The sequence below is a fragment of the Acinonyx jubatus genome, chromosome B1, assembly GCF_027475565.1.
Source record: "Acinonyx jubatus isolate Ajub_Pintada_27869175 chromosome B1, VMU_Ajub_asm_v1.0, whole genome shotgun sequence".
NCBI lineage: Eukaryota > Metazoa > Chordata > Mammalia > Carnivora > Felidae > Acinonyx > Acinonyx jubatus.
In genome coordinates, this window is record NC_069382.1 from 48986049 (window position 1) to 49005313 (window position 19265).

General features: G+C 40.6%; 1 protein-coding gene across 4 annotated transcripts in view; it reads right to left on the minus strand.

The window, feature by feature from the left end:
* Nucleotides 1-19265, minus strand: part of INTS9 (integrator complex subunit 9) — a 101300-nt gene that overhangs the window by 45615 nt on the left and 36420 nt on the right. For 3 of the 4 annotated variants that reach the window (XM_015081172.3, XM_053216659.1, XM_053216658.1), the window contains 4 exons: nt 16149-16209; nt 12757-12819; nt 8161-8300; nt 6085-6171 (listed from right to left, as the gene is read on the minus strand). In XM_015081172.3, the coding sequence (XP_014936658.1) occupies nt 6085-6171; nt 8161-8300; nt 12757-12819; nt 16149-16209 (351 nt within the window). The remainder of the gene's footprint in view (nt 1-6084; nt 6172-8160; nt 8301-12756; nt 12820-16148; nt 16210-19265) is intronic. The other variant, XM_053216660.1, reaches the window with a different exon arrangement.

Sequence of the window (19265 nt, forward strand, 5' to 3'; positions counted from 1 at the left end):
TCCTAAAATTCTGCTTGTGCTTACCTGAGGCTGTAATTATAGAGAGGGATTTATAGAGCCCTTCGAAACTATTAAGATGATTGGCTGATTCAGGAAAAGTTGGATAAAGAAACCCAGTGGGAACTAGTTCTATTTTTTCTGGCTTTCTAATTTATCAAAGTCAAGTTCTCAGAGTCTAAATGTTTAATAAGTACTTTCTAAAAGATTTCATTGTTTTGTTTTTTCTTATCACACGTGAGTACTTAAGAAACTTTCCCCCAGTGTTCTGACATCATGCCAGAGCTCTGCTGTCTCTTCTTCCATCCTACCAGCATCCAACAAGCAGCAAAGACCATGTGTTTGTGTTAAAGAGTAAGACTTTTAAGTCCATAGGGACCACTTAAAAGCTTAGAGATAAAACACTGGTTGGGTTTTTTCTGAGTGTGTGATGAATGAAGGAATCTGCAAAATGAATGTAAGAGCAGAATACAAAGAATATAAGCAACAGCAACGTCTTTTCCCTCTCATTACAGGAAAGTGTGCTTAATATACATGTGAATGGGGTGGGGTGGAGATGTTTTAGCAGAGTGATGATCTATGTGGAGTTTACTAAAGTGGAGCTTGATAATCAAGCATTTCTCAATATTTCTTTTTAAGTTTATATGAGAGAGAAAAAGCACGTGAGCAGCGGAGGGGGTGGGGGCGAAGGAGTGAGACAGAGAAGAGGGAGACGGACAATCCAAGTAGTCCTGCACTGTCAGTGCAGAGCCCGAGGTGGGGCTTGAACTCCTGAACGGTGAGACCATGACCTGAGCCAAGATCAAGAAGAGTCTGACACTTAACCAACTGAGCTACCCAGGCGCCCTGGGCATTTAATATTAACCTAAAACTATAATCTCTGATTTTTGTTTTAGACCCATTTATCTCTAAAAAGGACAAAGGCAATTGCTTAGGCTACTAAAACACAATAAAAACAATTCTCCAGAGTACCTAAACTACCTTTGCTTTGATTCGATTCTCATCAAAAAAACCTCTTATCTATAACTTGATCTCTTAAGGGGACTTGCTGACCAGACGGGAGTGTCCTAGATAGATGAACCATTTTAGTTCGGGAGCCAGGCAGATATCTCAGTATAAAGTAATTAAATGGGATTTTTGTTTGTCAGTCAATATCCTGGGAGTTTAGTTAGCCGGAATCAGTCCCTCAGAGGCTAATCAACTCTGAGTGAAATGAAATGATTAAGTTTCTGGAACTGCAAAGCTCAAGGACAAGCAGTGATGACTTCATCAAAGTACTGCCACTCCATGAACACTGGCTTAAGGAGCCTCTCCCTTGGACATCTTTAAAAGCTGTAACCTAAGTGAACTTAGAGATAATTTAATTCAATTCTCTTGTTTTACAGAAAAGGAGACTGAGTGCCAGCGTCTGGATGACAGTGCTAACTAACAGGAGACAACTGTGGAATCAGAAAAATGGTTTTCCTTCTTTTATACTACCTTACTTTCATCAGGAAAGGTAGCATCTAAAGATAAATTAGGTTGTGGAAGGCACATGTGTGCTGATTATGGAAAAGAGGTTATGTGAGCCAAGGGTATCATTAAAGGGGAAAAGGATGCTGGTGTTTACAGAGCACCTACTATGTGCCTTGCACTGTTTGAAGGACTCTCATGCTACTTATTTAGTCCTCAACACAACACTGCAAGGCTGCTAATGTTATTCTTGTTTTATAAATGAAGAAGCAGAGCCTAGAAGAAATAAATTGCTACAGCTACTGCGAAGCAGATATGAAATTTAAACACCGGTCTATTTGATCTCCAAGCCCATAGCCTTAATTTTTTCCCGACCACATAGTTAGCCCTGGAGCATCAGAGCTGAGGAACTTCAACCATGTCTTCTTTTATGTTTTTTATAAGGGATGAACCCACATATTTGAGCTCTGACTACTGAAAACTGCCACAACATTTCTGCCAGGAATATATCGGTGCATAATTCCTTAATGCTTGCAAGAAGGTTATGACAATATCCTGTAATGATTTATCCTTAATTATAACCGTAGACTTCTAGGCTAATACAGGAAAATCCTACCTGCTGGTTTAGTTTCTTAAGTGGAATATTCTGTTCTAAATTTTCCTGTTAAAAACCCTAAACCTTGAAGTGGGTATGGGAAAGTCGGAGACTCAAAAATTATCTTGCAGAGGGAGTCTCCTTTTCCTACCCTTCAAAATCTCTTTTTCAAGAAGAGTAAACTGCGGCCATCAAAATGAGGAAGAAAGATGTCTAACTTCTAAATAAATCTCAAGGAGCGGTGTCAACTGAGGCAGGAGAGTCAGACAGCTGCCAAAAAGCAAGAGTAATAGCTTCTTTTGCTATACATCCTAATACTAAATCAAACGCTAACTCAAACTAACTTCAAATGATTTAAGAGAATTTGTCAGATTCCTTTGACCAATGAGTCTGAAAGGTTTTAATTTATTTATTTTTTTAGTTCATGGTCTTATTAAGTAACTTAAGCTACCAAAATGCATCAATTCTAGGCACTTAACCAAGAGACCGCCTGTGTGAAGTTTAAGTCAAAAACTGGGGCCTGAGTCTCAAATCCAACTCAGAGGTGTTTTACTTGGATCATACGATTTTATCTTCATGTGTGAGCCAACATTTTAAAAAGATGAAAAAAAAATCACATTTAAAACATCCAGAGTTTGGGCTTCTCTTAAAAAAAGAAAAAAAGAAAAAGAAAAGGAAGATTTGGCAGCAATAGACTCACGTTTCCATATGGCCATAATCTGCTGAAGTTGTGCCCCTTTAGAGGGATGTGATCCCTAGTCCACAGTTACAGGTGGCCCACCTTTCTCCTGTATTGACCTTTCCCATCCCTGGAGTCATCTGAGTTTGTGAGCCCTACTTAAGACCCCTCTCAACAAGGTGAGTACAGGAATTAAAGGGGGAAGAAAAGGGGGGAATGAAAAAACAGAAGACACAGCTCATATCACTTGGGAAAAATGTCAATGTAACAGACAGCAAAAAACAGTGTTTCTCACTCAATTTAGTGTGCCACAGTACTTTGGGACACTAGATATGAACTGGCTCGTGACAGAAATTTTAAAGTGATGTAAAGCCTTCAGCATAAATGTTATTCAAATGAAGCACTTTTAGTATTCTGGCCCAAGGTTAAATTCTAGGTGAGTATTTCACAAGAACTTTTTTGTCTGATGTCAATTACAAAACAGCTCTTCAAATTCCTCTACCGCTTATAATATTTATGCGGAGTTTATCCAGGAGAAAAAGAGGACATGGCTTGCTAGGTTTGTTTCTCTAACACTCAGCATATTCTTTCCAATAAGAGTCTTCTCTTTCTCTATCAATAACTATGGCTCATCTTGTGCTCAGATGCCAAAACACAATACTTGATCAGGATCAGAAATATGGTTTCAATATATGAAATAATGAAATGAGGTCTTCTCCACTAGTCCAAGTTATTCGGCTTGCTCCTTTACCAAGTTAGCTTTCAACAGTTTCAGATTTTTGCCCACTAGGTGGCGAGATAGCGAATTCAAGGTTTTAATTCAAGGAGCACCCTTCTTTAAAAGGGAGATTTCCTAAGCATCTTAGGAAATAACTTTCAGTCTACCCCTGCAACCTTGCCCTCCCCATCCTCTGCTCCTTCAAGGTCATTTCACCCTTCTCCCTCATAAACGATGGCATTTCTTTTGTAAGTCAGTTATCTCGTTGTATTTTACAAAGAATGGGAGGCAAAGGAAAATTGCCAAGGACTCTGCCCAAGGTCACAGAAGAAAAGGCAAAATAAGGACATGGGACTTCCTAAGACTTGGCCCAGGGTTTGGGAGCCAGGAAACAGTGACCTTTGAACATCACTTCTGGTGTGCCAAAATTATTTGTGGAAGAATACTGTAAGGGGTATAAATTTAAAAGGAGGAAATAAGGGCCAATGTGTACATGTTCCATGGGGAAAGAGAACGAAGTCCTAAAATTTCTAAGGCGGGAAATGCACACAGCTAGGTCTGATGTGCTCCAGTGGGCACACAGGAGAGAGAAAGAAAAGGGGAAGGAGGGATAGGAATGGGCAGGAGGAGAGGCAGCTGAGAACAAGAATGCAAAATGAGAAGGGAAAGGGATCTTGTCTTAGGCAGGTGGGTGTACACACAGAAGAGTCAGACACACGTGTGAGTCTTTCCTACCATGAAGCCATACAGACACCATATCCCTAAATCACAGAAATCGAGACCCAAACAATATCCATAAAACAGAGGAGAAAAATGAGCACAGTTACACATACTTCCTCCTCTCCTCACCTGAGGGGGCTCACATGCACTCAAAAAGTGACATGTGTGCCCTCAAGGCAGCCCGGCATAATGGTTAAAAGCACAAACTCTGGAACCAGGCTAGCCCTACTGCCTGGGTTCTAATTGAAATCCTACCACTCACTAGTTGGCTGACCTTGAGCAAGTTACTTAACCTATCTGTGCCTGTTTTCTCTTCTGCAAAATGATGTTATAGAACTAAATAAATTAAGTAAAATGCTGAGACTTTAAGTGAATTAAGAAAAACAAGTGTCTGGCACACAGTGTAAGTTAAATAAAACAACACATACACAGAGGAAACTCATATGCTCAAACTCTGAAAGAGTTACAGTATAAAAACAAAGCATATTCTCTTAGCTACACATACATATTTTTGTAGAAGGAACAGTCACAAAAACTAAGACATTCTAAAGCTTAGATAACTAGAGAGCTCACAAATCACTGACCTAGAGGGAAAGAGAACTCAGTGGCCAGGTGGCTGGAAAAGAGTGGACTTGGGCAGGCACACATGGGACACCCACTACTTAAAAAGCCAATGACGAGTTTTTACTCCAGACTCTGGATGCTAGGCCTGGAAGGCTGGGACCACCGTGATGGAGGGTAGGCTCACAGAAACCGCAGTATGCTCAGACTGGCTAGGGTCCTCCGCTACTACTGAAACATGAGCATGGAAGTAGAATCAAGCTGCCTCCTCGCCTCTACTATTATATTTCTACTATGTCACCTCTTACGATCTGGTTTTTGATCCTAGCACTCTAGTGAAACTAACCTCCCTGGGACTTCCATTAACCAAGGGTCTTACCTCCATCTTACATGATGATATTTCTGCAGCATCTGATGATACCAAATGACAAGGCCAGGTTGGGGAAATTCCCTTTTACCCTGGGCTGCCACTCAGCTCTCCTCTGATCTTCCTAAGGATGACTTCACAGCCTCTTTCACAATTCATATCAATTCTTCTCCATTCTGTCTTAGAAATTTCTTCATGCTCCCTGCTACTGCCTCCGTTCAGGCTTTTGTTCTCTCCCCTGGGTTTCTGAAAGAGTCCTACACCTGGTCTTTTGCCTCCATCTCTGCACCCAACCCATCTTTCGTGCTGCTTCTAGAGTCACTTTCCCCCAAATGTGTGATCACAACATTCTCCTCCTTACAAACCTCCACAGAGGGACTTCCCACTCTCCATAATACAAAACTCAAACTTCACACATCAGATTCTTCATTATCTTGCTCCAATGTACCTCTATAGTTTCATTTCTCACCTCTCTGCTTTCCCACTCTCATCCACCCTGTACTCCTCACTGTTCCCCAAATATACTATATCCTGTCATGCTGTGCTGGGACGCACTTCCCGACTTTTTCTATCAGGAAAGTCCTTTTCTTCCTTCAAGACCCACCTTAACTGCCACCTCCTAAGGATGTCCTCATCAGCTTCCCTACACAAAGAGTTCTTCATTCTCTGAGTGCCTATAGCACTGTGACGAGCACCTCTTACAATACATGCCATCCAAAGCTGTAATTTATCTGTCAATGGTCTGACTTCCCATCAACCCCTGAGCACCTCAAAGACAGCGCCAATTGTTTTACTAATTTTAAAAACCTTTTGGACCCTGTACAGTACCTTGGACATGGTCTCTTACAATATATTGGTTGTATCAAACATAGCCCTTCCATAAGATAGGGAGTTCTAACAGTAAAAGTGTAAAGCATAACACAAGGAACAAATGGTACTGTTTCACAAAGCCTGTGGGTCTACTGTCAAGGGGAACAGACAGGTCTACTGCTCACCGCTGAATATCCTTGTTCTTCCACAAGGAGGCAGACTGAGCCTTGGGCACTCTTTCAATGAAATTCACCAGCTCTTCCATGAGAAGCCTGAGTTTAAAGAAAAAAGTGATGAGCACTCATAGAAAAATGAGAAAAACACCACATTCGTAACATGGTAGCCAAGACGAGTGGGCTTGTCTGCCTTCCCCCTCCCTAGTCATTTTTCTGTTGCATATAAATTTGGACACCCATTCACGTAAACCTGAACAGGAACCCAACCATCTCGTTGAATTTCCATGTTAGACATTTCGAACATAAATGACTTAATTCACCTTTAAAACAAGCCTGGCATGTATCTTATCTTTGGACACTGAAATATACAAGCCCATGGTTTAGCTCTCATTCTTAAGATCTCTGCCTTAATGGAACTAAAAATATGAAAGGAGGAAAAGCCAAATGACTGTGAAGTACCTGATTTTGGTGGCAGCAGGGGTAGGGTAGGATTGTTTTTTTAATGACAATATTAAGTGGAAATTTTACACTGGAAAAGCACGTTTTCTTGACATGTGTTTTGGGAATTTACAAAATTCCACATGGAAGAATACTCTTAAGAATTAATCCTAAAAGCCTAACTCAAGACTTGCAAAAGGACAGGTTCTGTGTGCAGATCATGAGATAGATTACCACAAAATCACAACAGAGGGGAACCTAAGAAATGCTTTACTTGAGTGGATCGATGATGCAATGTGCTCTGAGAAGTACATGGCAGAGACCTGTGAGAATCCTGGATGACTAGAGGATGACCAAAATGCGAGAAAAAGATTTTCAACATCTTGACTCCCCTTTCAGAACGCAGTAGAGAGGACCCATATTGACTCAAATCCTCTCCCAATCAACATAGAGATACGGTAGGCTGTAGTTTTACTAGCACTTGAACGTTGAACAACTTCATTTCATTTCCATCGATTTATTTATTCCCCATCCCATCTCCTTTCATCTTCAAGGAGCAGCACTAGTTCTAGCACATTCAAAGATCTGGGACCCAGGCACATTATCGTTCTGGCTGGAGTTCCTGGAGAACAGTCTGGCGTGTCCTTCCTCATGCTTTAACCTTTTCAGAGTAGAGTCTGATGTTTTCAGCTTATCCTCTCATTATCAGTGATCCACCACCATGTGTTTGCCTTTCCTATAATGTCCCCTCCTCAGATCTCCAGGCTTCTCCTGTACACATGAAATGTTCTTTAACGTGAGCAGACACAAAAAACAAGGACACATTTGGTTTCTTTCTGGTAATTCCATCTTGTACTTTTGCAAGACACTGGAACCCGAAGCTAAGAGTCTGTATCAACACCTCGATCCTGTATTTTGAGTCTTGCTAGTTTCACTTTATACCATACTTGTTAGTCTGCTTCAACATAATTCTTTTTTCTGGGGTAGGTAATTTTCTTCACGTGATTTTTCTCTCACTAAATGATGCTATAGGTACTGGCAGCAACCACTTGCATCGTGAAGGCTTGGGAGGGGCAGAGGAAGAGACAGCAGAGCATTCTCAGAGACAAAGGCAGGCTCCTTTTACTCCTTAGAGCTCTGAGTTTCACCCTGTCACAAGTACAGTCAACTTAACCATCTAATTACTTATCCTGTTTTCTACAAGCTGTCTCCATTTACAGTCTGTGCTAAATCATACAGGGAGGAAATTCTGAAAGCAAAGTAATACGATCTCTTCTTTCCTTCAATAGGCTATGCTCCTTTCTCCTGAAGCTCTTTGCATTACATCTTTGTGACATCTTACTCAATGTTACCTCCCCTAATTCGGGTCATCTGCACAGAGGACCTGTCTCTGCGAACACCTTCTTCCACTCTTTGTTTCAAAAAACCAAACAAAAGACTGAGACTACTTGCTGCATTAATCTTGAGGCAATTCCAATGAATGCTTGTTTTATTTGTGGAGAGTAGTCTACTCACACCAATTCTACTTCTGGGTTAGCTGCTCAGAAGGAAACACCAATCACTCTTGGCACAACATTCTGCTAAATGGTCACCAAGGAAGGAAGGAGTTCTTCAGCCACTTTCTGCTGGGAGAATAAATACTCTCACCTGCCAATCTGGACGGTGGGCTCTGTGGCATACACTGTGCCTGTGAAACCAGTGTGCTCAGTGATGTAGGGCAGTGCCATCATGCAGTGGTAGTTAGAGATGAGGATCACATCTACCGTAGACAGATCTATTAGCTCGGTCTGAAAAGAAAGGGGAGGGAATGATACATATCTGTTCAGGGCACATAGATCAACATGATGTGACTGAAAAATGATGCTGTCAGAATGCAGAGGAGTTGTTCTTGTACTACAGAATAATGATGCCTTTCACGCAACGCTTCTATTCCCTCATTTTAGGATGTTTCCTAATGTTGGCATTAAGTAGCAGGACAGGATGGCTAACAGCGAGAATGCAGCCAGTCAGTGCACCAGCAGCGCTCAGATTTTACCGAAATAGAGTTCTGAGTTAGGCAGATGAGGGGAAATGACAACAGGACGTCTCAGCAGCTGCTGCCTAGCACGTGCAACCAGGTACCGTGAAGCAGAAAGAGCACGACAGAAGCCGTGAGGGGAATGCGAATCTAATGCACCACTGCCATGGATTACTGGTGACAGAGGGAGCAGCTTAGGCACAAACTAGCCCTTCACAAGGCAAATGCAGGAGGAAACTTCTTTTTCTTCTAGAGGGAAATTTTGACCACTAGTACTGGATATAGATCCAAAACAAATCTAGTGTCAGAATCACAAAAGGAAATTATACTGTCATATTCTGCTCTAGCCTTAACCTTAAATTTACCTTTTACTCCACTATTAAGGTCACATGAAAAGGGAAAGGTTGGCAGGTGAGGGAAAATGCCACTCGTGTTTAGTAAACTTTATGAAAACTCTTTCAGCAGAAAGGAATGTTTCCCCATATATTTAAGTCCTACTTGTCCTTTAAAGCTTAATTCACTTCCTCTGTTAAACCTTCCTGATTTGCCCAGATGAAAAAAACACAATTCTTTCTCAGAATTACCAAGGCATTTTCTGGAAGCCCTCTTTTTTTTTAAGTTTATTTATTATGGGGGGGGGGGGGGAGAGAGTGAGTGAGTGAAAGTGAGTGAGTGAGTTTGGGAGGGCAGAGAGACAGAGGGAGAGAATCCCAAGAAGGTTCTGCACTATCAGCCTGATGTGGGGCTTGAACTCACAAACTGTGAGATGATGACCTGAGCCAAAGCTGGATGCTCAACCAACTGAGCCACCCAGGTGTCTCTATGTAGATGCCCCTCTTATGACTGTTGCCATTCTGTAAAACAGCTCCTCAAAGCACCACTTTGTCCCTCCAACATTAAATGTCTCTGAGGGTAAGAATCCTGTGTGACTCATCTCTGTCCCCTCCCAGTTGTGGTAGCCAAGTGCAAAACAGGCCTAGGTGCACTGCTATTGGAGGAATGCATCATTAGAACTGGCACTTTCTATGGGAAAAGTGAATTGCGATTATTCAGAGACATTGTCTCAATCACTAAAGTTACCTCTGAGAAATTGTATGGTGTACTAACGACAGCATAGGGTAAGTCAAGGAAGTGTTTTAGTTGGAAGAATGGGTTGTTGAGCTATTATGTCTCCCACAGAGAAGAAGTAAGAACAAAGAGCTCTGTGCCATCTTACAAATAATAGAGACAGTTTGCCATTTTGGCTGTGGGTATTTTCTGGTTGAATGGCTTTACATACAAAGTAAGTTAATTTAATAAAGCTGCCAAGAGATAATCAGCTCCTGAGGACAGCATGTAGATTAGAGGTCTGAAGTTACTCACTGCTAGGGCAATGGCAATCTGTGTGAATAAAATGCCTAATGACAGTAACAGCTAATTTACACCACCCTTAACTCCATGTGTGCATTGCACTTCCAGGACAATATCCTCATAAGGAAGGGTCATGTAACATTCCAATAGTTCTATTCCCTACTACCTCTCTAGAACCATTCTTAAACAAATAAGAAAATTAAGACATAATCGCAGAGTGACAGATCCAGAAGAAAACAAGGGAATGCCTGGGTGGCTCAATCAGTTAAGTGTCTGACTCTTGATTTCGGTTCAGGTCATGATCTCACAGTTTGTGGGATTGAGCCCTGTGTCAGGCTCTGTGCTGGCACTGTGGAGCCTGCTTGGGATTCTTTCTCTCCCTTTCTCTCTGCCCTTCCCCAGCACACCCCCCCCCCAAATAAATAAACTTAAAAAAAAAACTTTAGAAAACAAGAAAACAACGGTTGAAACAACAAGAAAGCTCAAAAGCATCTCCTTTCCCTCTTGCACAGAGAAACTGGGTGAGTTTGAAATTTCTCTTTAATATGTAAGAGTCAGCCCACAGAGTCTAGAATGATTAGAAATTTGGTAAGGACAGCTAGAAGAAAAAAATATATGTATACATATATATTCTGTCTGTATATATATCAAGGGTGCCTACATAAGCATTTTTCCTGAGAAATAAATTTAACATCCAAACCATGTTTATATACTCGCATTTATGTTTTTGTTTACATTCTTTCACTCAAAATCCAATAAAGATTATTTTAATTTTAAACTTGTTGTATATAGACATTTGGGTTCTATAGACCATGAATTGGGTCAAACACTCATAATTTATTGGTTTCTTACTATATTGCCCTAGACTTTATACTCCGTCTACAGTGTGGACTTAGGCAGATACAAAAATATTTAAGGTAGTTGCACTAGATTTTAAATTCCAGGAAGACTGGGATTAGCTCACCTATAAGTTTCTGAAGACTGCACTGGAATAAATATATCTGTCCTGATTCTGTGACTCTCCTATTTTCTCCCAATCATACAATGCCCTGCCTCTACCTTAAAATAGTGACTATTACTAACTTGACACAAACTACAAGACAATACAAGCTGAAAAAACTTACATAGCTCTAGAAGCCTAAATATATCAATAATCCTTTAGCCAAGCAAAAGGTGAACTGTGAAATAGTAATTTTTAAAAAATGTTTATTTAAAACATTTAAATGAGAGAGACAGAGCATGAGCAGGGGAGGGGCAGAGAGAGAGGGAGACACAGAATCCAAAGCGGGTCCAGCCTCTGAGCTATCAGCACAGAGCCTGACACAGGGCTCAAACTCATGGACCGTGAGATCATGACTTGAGCCGAAGTCGGACACTTAACTGACTGAGCCAACCAGGTGCCCAAAATACGAATTGTTTAATTCCAATTTCTAATTGATTAGTACTCCATGGAGCAGGTCCGAAAGTCATCAGAACACCAATTCATAAATTCTACACTGTGGTCCATAAACTGAAGGTTGCTGCAGTCAGTGCCATATGTAGCAAGCTGAAAATAAATGCAGCACCTGGGATTAGGAATCTTTGAACAGATGGGGACCTGCCCCACCAATTCCTAAATGACAAATGAAGGTGACAAAAGATTTGAATAGCAGTTAGGAAGAGCTCAGGATTCTTGGCAACTCTTTACCTTCACTGTTTCTCTTACTACTTTATCTCAAACTTGTTCCCTTGTCTGCCACCTTCAGTTACCAATCTTGCTCCACAACTCCAAAAGGGCACATACACATACTTCAACGAGAGAAAACAAGTTTATCTACAGAATATCAAAGAAGGTGTTAAAATGGAAAGAGACGGAGAAAGAGTACAAAAACAAGGGAAATAGTACTTCAAATTTTCTTCTGGCACTGAATTGTAACAGTATTTTCTAGAGGCACCATAATCCACTGGGTACATGGAAAGAACAGGATGGTAGCTTCTCACTGATTTCCTTAGGAACCTGGGACTAGCTACTGGCCTCCCTATACTTTGTCTGTTGAGAATGCCATCTAGACCACTCTAGAGATCAGGACTCTGTCAACTGAGATCACTTAGCTGCATTTAAAGTGAATGGGGCAGGGGCACGCCTGGGTGGCTCAGTTGGTTAAGTGTCCGACTTCGGCTCAGGTCATGATCTCATGGTTCCTGAGTTTGAGTCACGTGTTGGGCTCTGTGCTGACAGCTTGGAGCCTGGAGCCTCCTTCGGGTTCTCTGTCCCTCTCTCTCTAACCCTCTGCCGCTCGCCTCTCTGTCTCTCTCTCAAAAATAAATAAAAACAAGGAAACAAAAAATTAAAATGAATGGAAACTGACCTTTGTTTTCTTTAAAATGATAAAACTGACCCCAAACTCTTAAAACAAGTGTCACTGTGATAATAATATGTAAGTGAATAGGTATCCGTGGCTCAATTCAGAATCTGTGAATTTCAAGCAATATTTGATATTACAGTTTACTGTATTGGTTGAATAACAGCAATTCCCAATTACCCACTGTAAGCAAGACTACAAACAGTATGGCTAATCTAAGACACAGGGATATAATTACAAAACTGAAAGGCTTGAGTTATTTCTGTATCATGCTCAGAACTATGCCCTGGTACAAGTGTCAGTGGGGATTATAGAAAGAGCTAGGAATACAAAAAGGAGAGTTAAATTTCTTACAGATAATATAAAAGGCTCCTAAATGATTATATTTTAGTTGCATGATAATGTGCCTGGAATAATAGATTCATTTCATTTTGAAAACAGAAAGCTAAGCCCCTTAAGATTATTTCTTGACTTCCATTTTGAGAGATGACAAGATATGCTTTGTTTCTACAATAAGAATCACTTTCATCTTACCTCTGGCAAGCAGAATTCAGGCACAGAATCCACAAATACATGACCTGAGCACTCTTTTAATTCCTAAAAGAAACCAAACGGAAAAAATTCTAGGAAGAGATATCTAACAGATATAGCACCAAAGAAACTTCATCCCCAAACCAAACTTTCCATAAAGAATCAGACTGCTAGAGAGTTGGAGGGAAGTCGGAAGGTTATTCAGGCCAACTGCTTTCGTGTTTAGGCTCAGGGAGGTTAAGTGTCTTATGCAGGATAAAAAAACGCTGGTTGGTGGCTGACTTGGGGCTTGAATGCGCATTTCTCGATGTCTCTTCAAGCATGTGTGGATATACGCTGCTTTCTAAATCACAATGCAGTGCTTCCCAAGTAATAGTTACATAGCCTATACCAGCAATATCAGAATCATCTGGGAATGCTGATGGAAGTAAAGATTCCTAGGCTCCATCAAGGGATTAGAAATCTGGATATGAGGCCTTGAAACCTATATTTATAATAAGCACCTCTAATGATTTTGTTATGCAATCAGGTTAGGAGTCCTGGCCAAGGACAAACGACTTAGAGGCTTTTTCTCCTCCTACCAAGGATCGAGGGGTGAGGGACAAGGGGCAAGCAAGGAGGGAGATGAAGCACAGAGGGTAGGGATTAAACCACCACCACTACTATCACCTCTGTGAACGTAACCTTTGTCCTCACGGAGCACACAATTCATTTGGGATTATAAACCACATGTATTTATTCAAAAGAAAAAAGTACACTTATATAGAAAGAGAATATAGTACAATTCCCTACTCTGCTTGTGCCCTACCATATTTAATATGTCTTAGTTTGAATTCCCTCATAAACAGACCTTGAGAAAATGGTGAGTGCAAGCTAACACGGAAGTGCTGAAAAAAGGGCAGGAGGATGGGCGCCCTGATGGGCGATCAGGGGAAAGGAAGGGGGCTGATCATGGGTATGTTACTAAGCTGTACCCCACTGTGGGCAGCTGGGACTTCTTCCCATGGGGAACTCTGAGAAATGGTGTGAAACACACACCTCGGAGTTACCCTCCTCAGAGGCAACGGATCTAAGATATTTATTTACATGGTAACTCCTGCATTTGTGCAGCTTCAGGGGAAAACTCTCCGGCAGACTCATCCAGGTATGGGCAGCTGAAATTATGACAGAGCAGCACACTGAAGAGGCACGAGGGGGCCACCTATGGGGTCTGCTACAAATGCCTCCAGAAAGCCACCCAAGTGGCTATCTTCCCACATTATACTTGAAACTGAAATCTGTGGAGGATTTTTTGCTTCATCAAGGTCAAAGTCTTCTGTGACTTTATAAGGAAACCAGTAAAAGTGAGAATTTGCTCGACAGTTTGCTCTTTCCAGAAAAAGAAAAATACTGTTAGAATTTTGTTCCATCATGTTTTCATTAGTCATTGAACATGTATTTCTATATATTCATATACAAGTGTCTTTACACATGGGAGCTTGAATGGTTTTATTCTTAATCTTTATCCGAAATTAGGGTATTAACTATGCAATTCTCCTTTTGAATTTTACAGGTCTTATATCAGAACCTTGACAGAAGGTTTCCTCCCCTTACCTTCCACAGTAAACTCTGGTTCCGGTTCCTCTCTTTATATGACTACCTTTTAAACAGTGAAACACTAAGCCAAAAACAGACTGAAAATAGTTCTTAATTACAATGTACCTGCTAGCTAAAAACAAATGAACAATTATGTTTAATGGGAGAAGACTCCCAACTCCCTTAGGATGAGGTTAAATATGATTAGAGACAAATCATGGGAAATTTCAAAGCCCTGACTGCTCTTAAACTGGCTATGTATTCTTCTTCTCCATAATGCTACACATCAGGGCATGTCTAGCTCACATGACAGAGCCTCTTCTGACGCTTTCTGGCCTGGAGAAGCATATTTGCATTCCACGCACTTACAGTGCCCCTGTATTTTATTCACCACTCCCTTCTAATGAAATGCTCCCACATACACATGCAAGTCATTTTCGCTCACAATGCACTGGTAATGGGATGCTTCTGAGCCTTTCTCAGGGATTAAGGATTTACAGCCAGCAGGAGAGTTAGGCTGAAATCAGGTGCACAGATTTCTGAATGTCACATAATTTTATAGTTGGCTATGAGGGAAACCTGGTTTCAAATTATGCATTTGCCTTGCACTGGAGGTTGGGGTGCAGTTACAGAAATTAATTCTGTAAAAAGATCCCCTCTTTATTTAACAGTACCTATTACAAGAAGGAAATGCCTTATGCGGATGAGTCATTTTGAGGCTCTTTAAATTTCTTTAGTCTTTCAATTGTGAAACTTGGGAGAGGAAGAATGATTTAGAGGACTGAGAACGGCATGGATGAGCTTCACAGTTTTTGACCTTCCTTTGCCTGTGATTTTTTTTTTTTTAGGAGAAAAGGTGACTAGATTATAGTTTTAACATTTTTTGTACCTTTGGTCTCTCATTTATAAATTAACTGCCTAAAAACTGGTTGGAGGAAGGAATTATTGTGATGATAATCCAATGTCAAAAATTTAATAGCCTTGAAGAAAAAAGTTATTTAAGTCATTTACTGTAGGGCTAGTCCATGATTAAAGTCAGAGTAGGGCCCCAAATCCTAGATTCCTAGTTGTGTGCTCTCTTTTCATACCTATAAGGTTATCCATTCTAGGCTACCAGGAAAGGCTGGAGTGAGATCCTAGTTCATAGTTTGGAAGGCCCTCAATTTGAATTCACCCAAGATCATGTTACTCTCCCACTCCCCCAAGAACATTGCCTGGGAAGTTAAACACTGGCTTCATAGTCTGTTCCCCACAAGGCAGCAAGAGATCTGATCAGATGATGACACTGCCCTCCTGCAATCTTCCATGGCCTCTCCTCACCCAAAGAGTAAGAACCAAACTTTTTTCAAAGCCCCACCTTCCCTAAGCATGGATAGAAGCAGTTTAAAACTCACATACTTGAGGATTTTAAAGTCTTTTTTTTTTTTTTTTTTTTTAAAGTTTTACTCTTTCCAGTCTTGGTGTCAGTCTAGCCTGAAAATAGAATGAATTGGATGGAACTCTCTATCAGTATTACCTTTGAAACTCTCATCGCAATTCTAAAAATAATAGGTTTCTTTCTGTGGTGATAAAATGTATTTGCAGAAGTTTTTAGATTTTTACATACGAGCAAATTGGACCTGAATTTGAACACTGAGATTCCCTAAAAGGCTCTTAGAGAAAATAATCACCAAGTACTGAAGACCCTACATGGATCTTGGGGTTTTTCTGAGAGAATATATTGAGAAAAAAATGAACCCATCAGTCACAGTACTATACGGTGGCTCTGGTGTGACAAGATGGCTTTCCACTGGGTATAGTTATGCTTCAGTTATCATTACCTTGTCCAAGAAAGCATTTCCATCCTTTAGGGACCAGCCAGGAAGATTAGACAGCCTGGGACTGCAAAACAAAAGATTAAATTATCCTAAATCGATTACAGTCCTCAGTGATTTCATGGTGACTGTTATCATCTCCACAAAGTTAAAAACAGTTTGAAATTACTGGCAACAATGTCCACCCAAAATACTAATCAAAAAGATGAAAGAAAAATAACCACACTGTAGCAAGCTTAAGAATTATGTGGTGATGGAACGTTAACAAGCCAAAGAGTTTAGCACTCAACTGGGAAAATTAAAAGAATCCTATGCAAAATAATAAAGAGAAAAAAGAAAGATGAGACACTAGAGCATTTTACAGTTTTCCAATTACTGCCCCTGACTTCACCCTGCTTGTGCCTGACAACAAGCCTGCGGGGAAGGCTAAACAGGATCATCATACTGTGGATGAGAAAACAGACTCAGAGGGGTCAGGTGCTCTGAGAAGAACACTTAGCTGCCTATCAGTCTGAATTCACTGCAAATAAAAATACAGTACCTGAATTCTGGTCAAGTCCACATTCCACATTCACTGCTTATAAGTGGATTAGTCACTTTGCACCTGTGGCTTGGGTTTCCAAATCTGGAAAATGAACCTAGTTTTCCTGAGTGTTACAAAATGACAGCATAGGTGAATAATTTCTAGGAGGTGAGGCTTGTTTCACATGTAGGATACACTAAGAAAGTCTAGATTCAGAAATCATGCACTTCTGGCAATCTCAGGATTTAACTGTGTGCTATCAGTTGACTAGCAGAATTATGCTGAAGGCTGAAAATGCAAATACCTTAGGGAGAAATATGCTGGTTAAAAGAAGAACTTAATGATCAAGGTGTTAGGTGAAGAAAAGCACGTTGGGAGTACAAGTTGGGTGGCAACAGGATTTTAGCGCCTCCTCACAAAATTAGTCTGTAAAGTAAAAATTAAGGGCAAGGTAACAGTGTGGGACTAAAAGACTATAATCAGAAACCAAATTAATATACAGTCCCTTAGCCTCTTGCCAAATAGGTTTATCAAATTCTGACTTTGTAATTAGGTGAAAGAGAATGAAAATAAGAAACATAAATATTGTGAATATTTTCCAATCTTCTAGGAAAGGCTAAAAGCCTGAATAAAAATACACATGCATCTAATTTTAGAAAACAATAGGAATTTGGGGGATAACTATTAATTGTGAAGTAATTCAAAACTTACAGAGAAGGTGTGAGAATGTAAAGACTAGGAAGTCCCACATACGTTTTGCCTACATTCTGTTTACATTTTGCTTTGATTTACCAAAAAGTGAGAATTTTGATTTCATACTTGGGAATGAAAATTACTACTAGCAGAGTAAGTTTGGGTCATATAAGTTATACCTGATAAACTTGTTTTTTAAACTCTGGGAGTTTTCTGCACTAACCTCACAGAAAAATATTCTATCATTAGCTCTTTAATTCCCATCTCGTTTCAAAGTCACGTGTGTCTTCACTTATAGACTTATTTCTTGAAAAATACATTGACTGACAGGTCAGATTAAAAAAACCAAGCATTCAGATAAAAATGTAATGACAAAACAGTGTGAATACTGTTCTCATTCTGTGCATGCTAGCTCTCTAAAGGAAGGTTGTAAATATTCACTTCCCTTTAAAAGTGAACTGAATCACAGGACATGCATTCTGTTTCCCATCAGACACACAGAAATCAGCCTTCAAATTACAGATAACTGATTCAGTTAGTTGTCTTCAACAAATGATCAGAATGGTACACTGCTTATCAGAGAAATTTGTTTGTTTGCTTATTTAGAGAGCGAGAGAGGGAGCAAGAGAGCAAGCAAGAGAGTACAAAAGCCAGAAAGGGGTGGAGGGAGGAAGGGAGGGGGAGGGGGAGTGAGAGAGTGAGACAGAGAGAGAGAGAGAGACAGAGACAGAGAGAACCTTAAGCAGGCTCCACACTTACAATGGAGCCTGACACAAGGCTCAATCCCATGAACCTGGGATCATGACCTGAGCTGAAATCAAGAACTAGACACTCAACCAACTGAGCCACCCAGGAGCCCAAAAATAACTTTTTTAAAAAGTAAAATTTTCAGATACTGTACTTTTTTTTTTTTTTAATGTTTACTATTTTGAGAGGGAGCAAGAGAGAAAAAACACAAGTCGGGGAGAGATACAGCGAGGAGAGAGAGGGAATACCAAGCAGGCTCCATGCTGTCAGCGGCAGTTTGACATGGGGTGTGATCTCATGAACAGTCAGATCATGACCTGAGCTGAAATCAAGAGTCAGACCCATAACTGACTGAGCCACCCAGGTACCCCCCCCAACCTTTTTTTTTTTTTTTAAGATTTTATTTTTAAGTAATCTCTACCAACGTGGGACTTGAACTTACAGCCAGCCCCAAGATCAAGAGTCACATACTCTACCAACTGAGTCAGCCAGGTGCTCCTAAGATCCTATAGTTTTAACTCTTGCTAAATACTTTTTTTACACATCAAAGCCTTCTATAAAACACCTGTGGTTATTCTGGATTTGAGAAATTGCCAGTAAATGGGAATGACTGCTCAAAGAGCATGGCCATGTTATAACAATAGTGCCAAAAATGAGGGCCACAGACGTGTCACCAAACGGCAAAGGGATGCTGACTACAGAGATGAAAATATTTACTTACTGAGTTCCACTCAGTTAATGACTAAATCATAAAGAGTCAGTACACTTTAAGCTACCAAAAGGGAAGGGACTTAGGACTTTGCTCTTAATGATTACGGAATTTGTATCAGTTAGTTAGTTAGTTATGTGTACAAGTGGGGGAGGGACTAGTGGAGAGGGAGAGAAAAAATCTTAAGCAGGCTTCACACACAGCGGGGAGCCTGACACAGGGCTCCATCCCACCACCCTGGGATCACGACCTAAGCTGAAATTGAGAGCTGGACATTCAGCTGATTGAGCCACCCAGGGGCCCCTAAGTTTTTAAAAAAAAATTTTTTTTTACATTTATTTATTTTTGAGAAACAGAGGGAGACAAAGCATGAGCGGGGGAGGGGCAGAGAGAGAAGGAGACACAGAAACTGAAGCAGGCTCCAGACTCTAAGCAAGCAGTCAGCACAGAG